General features: G+C 31.4%; 1 protein-coding gene across 1 annotated transcript in view; it reads right to left on the minus strand.

Annotated features, from left to right (window-relative positions):
• Positions 1–2,253, minus strand: part of LOC143254072 (protein Wnt-4-like) — a 79,464-nt gene extending 77,211 nt beyond the window's left edge. Inside the window, exon 1 of the mRNA XM_076508821.1 lies at positions 1,903–2,253. Coding sequence (XP_076364936.1) covers positions 1,903–2,018 — 116 coding nt within the window. The 5' untranslated portion in view covers positions 2,019–2,253. The remainder of the gene's footprint in view (positions 1–1,902) is intronic.
• Positions 2,254–12,187: the final 9,934 nt, after the last annotated feature.

The following is a 12,187-nucleotide window of genomic DNA, read 5'->3' on the forward strand; positions in this document are numbered from 1 at the left end:
TTCATGTTTCGTGCTTGTCAGAGCGAGAAATCATGGAAGATCTGATAAAGGTGTAGCTAGTAAAAAAAAAAAAAAAAAAGTAACCCGAGTACATAGCATGTATACAACGGCTTATCCTAAAATATCGCATGACCGTACTTATCAGCTGCTTATCGAAGCTGGTTACATAAAATTATTAGAGATAAGACAGTCATTGTCTTTGTGTGAAGCTCCGACAGGCTCTAAGCTGTACAAGATATATGTCGTACATGACTGTCATTACAGATAGATATAAAATACGTTACGTTAAAAATGCTTGAATTTAACTGTGTAAAACCTGATGCACCGGGTTGTCATGATAGGAAGATAGGTGGATGTACGGGATAAATGTGAAGAGTTTTTCTTCCTATTTTTTAATAAAAACTTACTGATTGTACAATGTTTTGTTTGTGGAAGCTTTAAACCCACTACTGGCTCAACAGCCACTACATAACTTACGGTGTTTTACTTCACGTTTAGGCCCGGCATGGCCAGGTGGTTAAAGCATTCGACTCCTAATCTGAAGGTCGCAGGTTTGAATCCCCGTCACACCAAACATGCTCGCCATTTAGCCGTGGGGCGTTATTATGTGATGGTCAATCCCACTGCTCGTTGGTAAAAGAGTAGCCCAAGACTTCGCGGTGGGTGGTGATGACTAACGGCCTTCCCTCTAGTCTTACACTGCTAAATTACGGACGGTTAGGGCAGATAGCCCTTCTGTAGCTTTGCGCGAAATTCAAAAACAAACTTTGCGTTTAAGGTTTTAAACGAAAACTAAAAAAAAATATTTAGAGTAAAAAATGTAATAACTTTTGTAAAATGCGACCGCTATTCAGGGATGGTGTTGTTCCTTCATCACCAAAACTCACTTTTAGCACATACTGGATAGACAGGGATGGTGTTGTTCCTTCATCACCAAAACTCACTTTTAGCACATACTGGATAGAAATATACATCACACACCATCACAAACATTGGTTGTTTTTTTCGTCAGCACGCTCGTAAAATTATCTTAGCAACTTTTACGTTTCGGCAAATCCCTGTGTGTGTGCGCGTAATCAAAGTATGTGAAGTTTGAAACGTTCGTTTATTCTAAATCTATTGAGCAACGGCTCGAGTCCCCCAAACAAAGTTCGGGAACGAATTTACCATTTTTGACAGCAGTTAATAAATGTAACTAAAACAAACGCACTTTGACCAGTGTTTTTTTATTTAATAAAAACCAAATTGGCCAAAACCAAAAAGAAAACCCTTAAGCTAGCGAAATAGAAACTGTATAGAAACGTCTAAAATGTAATGATCTTGAATGTCTATGTTTATATTTATTAATTATGCTCAGCACATATTTTTCGGTACTTTATCAGCTGATTACGGGTGTGAGAGAGACATATGCACATGTGTGCTTCACCACCTGTGCGTATCAATTCATTTCCACTACTAGTATTATATATTTGTCTCGTTCTTTATGGAACCTAAGTTAAATGGGAAAACGTTGCACAAACACAGAATGAATTAACAAAAAGACCCAGTGTTTCATCCCGTTTTATGCTCGGACAAAAAGACAAGCGATGGATACATTCTTTGGTGTCCACAGTGTGTGTTTGTACGTGGTTGAATTCGAAATTGTTTTTTGCTGTAAAAATAGTTTTTTGTTTATTGTCGGAAAAGGTTCCAAACACTGCCGGAGCACAGTCCCGGCAACCAAAATAAGTACCGAAACGGGGTTTCGGTGAGTTTCGCTGCGACTCGAGATTTTCTAGTTATTTTAAGATGCACAGCCTATTCGCGATTTTGATATCATAGGATGCAGACGGTGTATTGTTAAAACTACTTATAACATGCGAAGTTATCGTTGTTAAATCGACTCCTGAAATCTATACTTACAGCCATCGCATCTCCGCTGAAGACGTGGTAAAAAGAATGAGAAATATAAATCCAGTGTTCACCAAGGGACATGTCATGGTGGTTAGTTTTAGTACAGGTGGGTAAGTTAGCACCATCCGGTTATTTTACGTATCTAAAACAGTGATCTGGAGTTCAGTGGATCGTAAAACGGTTCGATCACTTCATCACAAAAAGTCTTAAGTTTTCCACGATATGAATAAGTCCCGAGTGTAGGACAAGAACTGCAACTGACTTCCTTGTCTTCTGCTGGCCAGTTCTTACTTCCAGCCCTCCAAGCCCACACACACACTCACTGAGCGAGCGTCTTACTCAGCCAAACTGTCTTCATGCTAAGAATGGTGCCCAGGGACTGCTTGGAGGAGGGGATTGCGAGAAACTGTAGACCAATCAAATAACGTGGAGCGCAGTCTTAACTGCCGACGAAAGACCCCGAAGTGTTGGCGTTTCAAAGTTTTCCTTTTCGTCCGCGTGATTAAAGCAATTCTAAAAACAAAGCTGATATAATGTTATTTTAGTTTGGAGTTGGAAGCATGACAATACAAGACGATCTCCTTTCAACACATCCACAATGACTGCTCTGTGGAATATTTAATTGAACAGGTATGTTTGTTCCAACTTTACTATTACCACAAATTGTGGGGAGCAACATGCTTTTCATTCCATTAGTCTACTTATAAAATAAATACAAACATCAGATAATTTTATATGGCTATCAGATAATATTAACAGTGTTCTGGAACCGATATAACTGTTGTTACTTTTTAACAGCGATTACCAGGTTCGTAAGAAATGAATAAACGTACAGTAATACTGTTAAAAGGCTAACAGACGGTAATGGGCCTGGTCCAGCCGTGTGTGTGTGAGTGTGTGAAACCAAACTCCAACGCCGTCCTTTACAAATATCTATCTTTCGAAACGAAATTAAGAGCAACTGAGTTAGACTCCCACTGGTCACAATTTAAGTCTCGAAATAACAGAAACCTGACCAGGCCGGACCTTCAAAAGGGTCAATTTCGCCCGAGGGTTCGGCCTTCTGCAAACTATTGGTTTTTCTAGTATATGATCCCCTGCTGCGGTCCTTCGTTAGCTGATTGCTTCGGCCTTGCCAGTGATTCGTACCATCAATACTGTAATAAGTACAGTTATATCAACAACATCAATACTGTAATAAGTACAGTTAGATCAACAACATCAATACTGTAACAAGTACAGTTAGATCAACAACATCAATACTGTAATAAGTACAGTTAGATCAACAACATCAATACTGTAATAAGTACAGTTAGATCAACAACATCAATACTGTAATAAGTACAGTTAGATCAACAACATCAATACTGTAATAAGTACAGTTAGATCAACAACATCAATACTGTAATAAGTACAGTTAGATCAACAACATCAATACTGTAATAAGTACAGTTAGATCAACAACATCAATACTGTAATAAGTACAGTTAGATCAACAACATCAATACTGTAATAAGTACAGTTAGATCAACAACATCAATACTGTAATAAGTACAGTTAGATCAACAACATCAATACTGTAATAAGTACAGTTAGATCAACAACATCAATACTGTAATAAGTACAGTTAGATCAACAACATCAATACTGTAATAAGTACAGTTAGATCAACAACATCAATACTGTAATAAGTACAGTTAGATCAACAACATCAATACTGTAATAAGTACAGTTAGATCAACAACATCAATACTGTAATAAGTACAGTTAGATCAACAACATCAATACTGTAATAAGTACAGTTAGATCAACAACATCAATACTGTAATAAGTACAGTTAGATCAACAACATCAATACTGTAATAAGTACAGTTAGATCAACAACATCAATACTGTAATAAGTACAGTTAGATCAACAACATCAATACTGTAATAAGTACAGTTAGATCAACAACATCAATACTGTAATAAGTACAGTTAGATCAACAACATCAATACTGTAATAAGTACAGTTAGATCAACAACATCAATACTGTAATAAGTATAGTTAGATCAACAACATCAATACTGTAATAAGTACAGTTAGATCAACAACATCAATACTGTAATAAGTACAGTTAGATCAACAACATCAATACTGTAATAAGTACAGTTAGATCAACAACATCAATACTGTAATAAGTACAGTTAGATCAACAACATCAATACTGTAATAAGTACAGTTAGATCAACAACATCAATACTGTAATAAGTACAGTTAGATCAACAACATCAATACTGTAATAAGTACAGTTAGATCAACAACATCAATACTGTAATAAGTACAGTTAGATCAACAACATCAATACTGTAATAAGTACAGTTAGATCAACAACATCAATACTGTAATAAGTACAGTTACTGATCAACAACATCAATACTGTAATAAGTACAGTTAGATCAACAACATCAATACTGTAATAAGTACAGTTAGATCAACAACATCAATACTGTAATAAGTACAGTTAGATCAACAACATCAATACTGTAATAAGTACAGTTAGATCAACAACATCAATACTGTAATAAGTACAGTTAGATCAACAACATCAATACTGTAATAAGTACAGTTAGTCAACAACAACATCAATACTGTAATAAGTACAGTTAGATCAACAACATCAATACTGTAATAAGTACAGTTAGATCAACAACATCAATACTGTAATAAGTACAGTTAGATCAACAACATCAATACTGTAAAAAGTACAATTAGATCAACAACATCAATACTGTAATAAGTACAGTTATATCAACAACATCAATACTGTAACAAGTACAGTTACATCAACAACATCAATACTGTAACAAGTACAGTTAGATCAACAACATCAATACTGTAATAAGTACAGTTAGATCAAAAACATCACTACTGTGAAAAGTACAATAAGATCAACAACATCAATACTGTAATAAGTACAGTTATATCAACAACATCAATACTGTAATAAGTACAGTTAGATCAACAACATCAATACTGTAATAAGTACAGTTAGATCAACAACATCAATACTGTAATAAGTACAGTTAGATCAACAACAATAAGTACAGTTAGATCAACAACATCAATACTGTAATAAGTACAGTTAGATCAACAACATCAATACTGTAATAAGTACAGTTAGATCAACAACATCAATACTGTAATAAGTACAGTTAGATCAACAACATCAATACTGTAAAGTACAGTTAGATCAAATAAGTATCAACAACATCAACAACATCACTGTAATAAGTACAGTTAGATCAACAACATCAATACTGTAATAAGTACAGTTAGATCAACAACATCAATACTGTAATAAGTACAGTTAGATCAACAACATCAATACTGTAATAAGTACAGTTAGATCAACAACATCAATACTGTAATAAGTACAGTTAGATCAACAACATCAATACTGTAATAAGTACAGTTAGATCAACAACATCAATACTGTAATAAGTACAGTTAGATCAACAACATCAATACTGTAATAAGTACAGTTAGATCAACAACATCAATACTGTAATAAGTACAGTTAGATCAACAACATCAATACTGTAATAAGTACAGTTAGATCAACAACATCAATACTGTAATAAGTACAGTTAGATCAACAACATCAATACTGTAATAAGTACAGTTAGATCAACAACAACACTACTGTAATAAGTACAGTTAGATCAACAACATCAATACTGTAATAAGTACAGTTAGATCAACAACATCAATACTGTAATAAGTACAGTTAGATCAACAACATCACTACTGTAATAAGTACAGTTAGATCAACAACATCAATGCTGTAATAAGTACAGTTACATCAACAACATCAATACTGTAATAAGTACAGTTAGATCAACAACATCAATACTGTAATAAGTACAGTTAGATCAGATCAACAAACATCAATACTGTAATAAGTACAGTTAGATCAACAACATCAATACTGTAATAAGTACAGTTAGATCAACAACATCAATACTGTAATAAGTACAGTTAGATCAACAACATCAATACTGTAATAAGTACAGTTAGATCAACAACATCAATACTGTAATAAGTACAGTTAGATCAACAACATCAATACTGTAATAAGTACAGTTAGATCAACAACATCAATACTGTAATAAGTACAGTTAGATCAACAACATCAATACTGTAATAAGTACAGTTAGATCAACAACATCAATACTGTAATAAGTACAGTTAGATCAACAACATCAATACTGTAATAAGTACAGTTAGATCAACAACATCAATACTGTAATAAGTACAGTTAGATCAACAACATCAATACTGTAATAAGTACAGTTAGATCAACAACATCAATACTGTAATAAGTACAGTTAGATCAACAACATCAATACTGTAATAAGTACAGTTAGATCAACAACATCAATACTGTAATAAGTACAGTTAGATCAACAACATCAATACTGTAATAAGTACAGTTAGATCAACAACATCAATACTGTAATAAGTACAGTTAGATCAACAACATCAATACTGTAATAAGTACAGTTAGATCAACAACATCAATACTGTAATAAGTACAGTTAGATCAACAACATCAATACTGTAATAAGTACAGTTAGATCAACAACATCAATACTGTAATAAGTACAGTTAGATCAACAACATCAATACTGTAATAAGTACAGTTAGATCAACAACATCAATACTGTAATAAGTACAGTTAGATCAACAACATCAATACTGTAATAAGTACAGTTAGATCAACAACATCAATACTGTAATAAGTACAGTTAGATCAACAACATCAATACTGTAATAAGTACAGTTAGATCAACAACATCAATACTGTAATAAGTACAGTTAGATCAACAACATCAATACTGTAATAAGTACAGTTAGATCAACAACATCAATACTGTAATAAGTACAGTTAGATCAACAACATCAATACTGTAATAAGTACAGTTAGATCAACAACATCAATACTGTAATAAGTACAGTTAGATCAACAACATCAATACTGTAATAAGTACAGTTAGATCAACAACATCAATACTGTAATAAGTACAGTTAGATCAACAACATCAATACTGTAATAAGTACAGTTAGATCAACAACATCAATACTGTAATAAGTACAGTTAGATCAACAACATCAATACTGTAATAAGTACAGTTAGATCAACAACATCAATACTGTAATAAGTACAGTTAGATCAACAACATCAATACTGTAATAAGTACAGTTAGATCAACAACATCAATACTGTAATAAGTACAGTTAGATCAACAACATCAATACTGTAATAAGTACAGTTAGATCAACAACATCAATACTGTAATAAGTACAGTTAGATCAACAACATCAATACTGTAATAAGTACAGTTAGATCAACAACATCAATACTGTAATAAGTACAGTTAGATCAACAACATCAATACTGTAATAAGTACAGTTAGATCAACAACATCAATACTGTAAAGTACAAGTAACAACATCAATACTGTATAAGTACAGTTAGATCAACAACATCAATACTGTAATAAGTACAGTTAGATCAACAACATCAATACTGTAATAAGTACAGTTAGATCAACAACATCAATACTGTTATAAGTACAGTTAGATCAACAACATCAATACTGTAATAAGTACAGTTAGATCAACAACATCAATACTGTAATAAGTACAGTTAGATCAACAACATCAATACTGTAATAAGTACAGTTAGATCAACAACATCAATACTGTAATAAGTACAGTTAGATCAACAACATCAATACTGTAATAAGTACAGTTAGATCAACAACATCAATACTGTAATAAGTACAGTTATATCAACAACATCAATACTGTAATAAGTACAGTTAGATCAACAACATCAATACTGTAATAAGTACAGTTAGATCAACAACATCAATACTGTAATAAGTACAGTTAGATCAACAACATCAATACTGTAATAAGTACAGTTAGATCAACAACATCAATACTGTAATAAGTACAGTTAGATCAACAACATCAATACTGTAATAAGTACAGTTAGATCAACAACATCAATACTGTAATAAGTACAGTTAGATCAACAACATCAATACTGTAATAAGTACAGTTAGATCAACAACATCAATACTGTAATAAGTACAGTTAGATCAACAACATCAATACTGTAATAAGTACAGTTAGATCAACAACATCAATACTGTAATAAGTACAGTTAGATCAACAACATCAATACTGTAATAAGTACAGTTAGATCAACAACATCAATACTGTAATAAGTACAGTTAGATCAACAACATCAATACTGTAATAAGTACAGTTAGATCAACAACATCAATACTGTAATAAGTACAGTTAGATCAACAACATCAATACTGTAATAAGTACAGTTAGATCAACAACATCAATACTGTAATAAGTACAGTTAGATCAACAACATCAATACTGTAACAAGTACAGTTAGATCAACAACATCAATACTGTAATAAGTACAGTTAGATCAACAACATCAATACTGTAATAAGTACAGTTAGATCAACAACATCAATACTGTAATAAGTACAGTTAGATCAACAACATCAATACTGTAATAAGTACAGTTAGATCAACAACATCAATACTGTAATAAGTACAGTTAGATCAACAACATCAATACTGTAATAAGTACAGTTAGATCAACAACATCAATACTGTAATAAGTACAGTTAGATCAACAACATCAATACTGTAATAAGTACAGTTAGATCAACAACATCAATACTGTAATAAGTACAGTTAGATCAACAACATCAATACTGTAATAAGTACAGTTAGATCAACAACATCAATACTGTAATAAGTACAGTTAGATCAACAACATCAATACTGTAATAAGTACAGTTAGATCAACAACATCAATACTGTAATAAGTACAGTTAGATCAACAACATCAATACTGTAATAAGTACAGTTAGATCAACAACATCAATACTGTAATAAGTACAGTTAGATCAACAACATCAATACTGTAATAAGTACAGTTAGATCAACAACATCAATACTGTAATAAGTACAGTTAGATCAACAACATCAATACTGTAATAAGTACAGTTAGATCAACAACATCAATACTGTAATAAGTACAGTTAGATCAACAACATCAATACTGTAATAAGTACAGTTAGATCAACAACATCAATACTGTAATAAGTACAGTTAGATCAACAACATCAATACTGTAATAAGTACAGTTAGATCAACAACATCAATACTGTAATAAGTACAGTTAGATCAACAACATCAATACTGTAATAAGTACAGTTAGATCAACAACATCAATACTGTAATAAGTACAGTTAGATCAACAACATCAATACTGTAATAAGTACAGTTAGATCAACAACATCAATACTGTAATAAGTACAGTTAGATCAACAACATCAATACTGTAATAAGTACAGTTAGATCAACAACATCAATACTGTAATAAGTACAGTTAGATCAACAACATCAATACTGTAATAAGTACAGTTAGATCAACAACATCAATACTGTAATAAGTACAGTTAGATCAACAACATCAATACTGTAATAAGTACAGTTAGATCAACAACATCAATACTGTAATAAGTACAGTTAGATCAACAACATCAATACTGTAATAAGTACAGTTAGATCAACAACATCAATACTGTAATAAGTACAGTTAGATCAACAACATCAATACTGTAATAAGTACAGTTAGATCAACAACATCAATACTGTAATAAGTACAGTTAGATCAACAACATCAATACTGTAATAAGTACAGTTAGATCAACAACATCAATACTGTAATAAGTACAGTTAGATCAACAACATCAATACTGTAATAAGTACAGTTAGATCAACAACATCAATACTGTAATAAGTACAGTTAGATCAACAACATCAATACTGTAATAAGTACAGTTATATCAACAACATCAATACTGTAATAAGTACAGTTAGATCAACAACATCAATACTGTAATAAGTACAGTTAGATCAACAACATCAATACTGTAATAAGTACAGTTAGATCAACAACATCAATACTGTAATAAGTACAGTTAGATCAACAACATCAATACTGTAATAAGTACAGTTAGATCAACAACATCAATACTGTAATAAGTACAGTTAGATCAACAACATCAATACTGTAATAAGTACAGTTAGATCAACAACATCAATACTGTAATAAGTACAGTTAGATCAACAACATCAATACTGTAATAAGTACAGTTAGATCAACAACATCAATACTGTAATAAGTACAGTTAGATCAACATCACATACTGTAATAAGTACAGTAAGATCAACAACATCAATACTGTAATACAGTTAGATCAACAACATCAATACTGTAATAAGTACAGTTAGATCAACAACATCAATACTGTAATAAGTACAGTTAGATCAACAACATCAGTACTGTAATAAGTACAGTTAGATCAACAACATCAATACTGTAATAAGTACAGTTAGATCAACAACATCAATACTGTAATAAGTACAGTTAGATCAACAACATCAATACTGTAATAAGTACAGTTAGATCAACAACATCAATACTGTAATAAGTACAGTTAGATCAACAACATCAATACTGTAATAAGTACAGTTAGATCAACAACATCAATACTGTAATAAGTACAGTTAGATCAACAACATCAATACTGTAATAAGTACAGTTAGATCAACAACATCAATACTGTAATAAGTACAGTTAGATCAACAACATCAATACTGTAATAAGTACAGTTAGATCAACAACATCAATACTGTAATAAGTACAGTTAGATCAACAACATCAATACTGTAATAAGTACAGTTAGATCAACAACATCAATACTGTAATAAGTACAGTTAGATCAACAACATCAATACTGTAATAAGTACAGTTAGATCAACAACATCAATACTGTAATAAGTACAGTTAGATCAACAACATCAATACTGTAATAAGTACAGTTAGATCAACAACATCAATACTGTAATAAGTACAGTTAGATCAACAACATCAATACTGTAATAAGTACAGTTAGATCAACAACATCAATACTGTAATAAGTACAGTTAGATCAACAACATCAATACTGTAATAAGTACAGTTAGATCAACAACATCAATACTGTAATAAGTACAGTTATATCAACAACATCAATACTGTAATAAGTACAGTTAGATCAACAACATCAATACTGTAATAAGTACAGTTAGATCAACAACATCAATACTGTAATAAGTACAGTTAGATCAACAACATCAATACTGTAATAAGTACAGTTAGATCAACAACATCAATACTGTAATAAGTACAGTTAGATCAACAACATCAATACTGTAATAAGTACAGTTAGATCAACAACATCAATACTGTAATAAGTACAGTTAGATCAACAACATCAATACTGTAATAAGTACAGTTAGATCAACAACATCAATACTGTAATAAGTACAGTTAGATCAACAACATCAATACTGTAATAAGTACAGTTAGATCAACAACATCAATACTGTAATAAGTACAGTTAGATCAACAACATCAATACTGTAATAAGTACAGTTAGATCAACAACATCAATACTGTAATAAGTACAGTTAGATCAACAACATCAATACTGTAATAAGTACAGTTAGATCAACAACATCAATACTGTAATAAGTACAGTTAGATCAACAACATCAATACTGTAATAAGTACAGTTAGATCAACAACATCAATACTGTAATAAGTACAGTTAGATCAACAACATCAATACTGTAATAAGTACAGTTAGATCAACAACATCAATACTGTAATAAGTACAGTTAGATCAACAACATCAATACTGTAATAAGTACAGTTAGATCAACAACATCAATACTGTAATAAGTACAGTTAGATCAACAACATCAATACTGTAATAAGTACAGTTAGATCAACAACATCAATACTGTAATAAGTACAGTTAGATCAACAACATCAATACTGTAATAAGTACAGTTAGATCAACAACATCAATACTGTAATAAGTACAGTTAGATCAACAACATCAATACTGTAATAAGTACAGTTAGATCAACAACATCAATACTGTAATAAGTACAGTTAGATCAACAACATCACTACTGTAATAAGTACAGTTAGATCAACAACATCAATACTGTAATAAGTACAGTTAGATCAACAACATCAATACTGTAATAAGTACAGTTAGATCAACAACATCAATACTGTAATAAGTACAGTTAGATCAACAACATCAATACTGTAATAAGTACAGTTAGATCAACAACATCAATACT

Source organism: Tachypleus tridentatus, chromosome 6 (assembly GCF_004210375.1).
Source record: "Tachypleus tridentatus isolate NWPU-2018 chromosome 6, ASM421037v1, whole genome shotgun sequence".
NCBI lineage: Eukaryota > Metazoa > Arthropoda > Merostomata > Xiphosura > Limulidae > Tachypleus > Tachypleus tridentatus.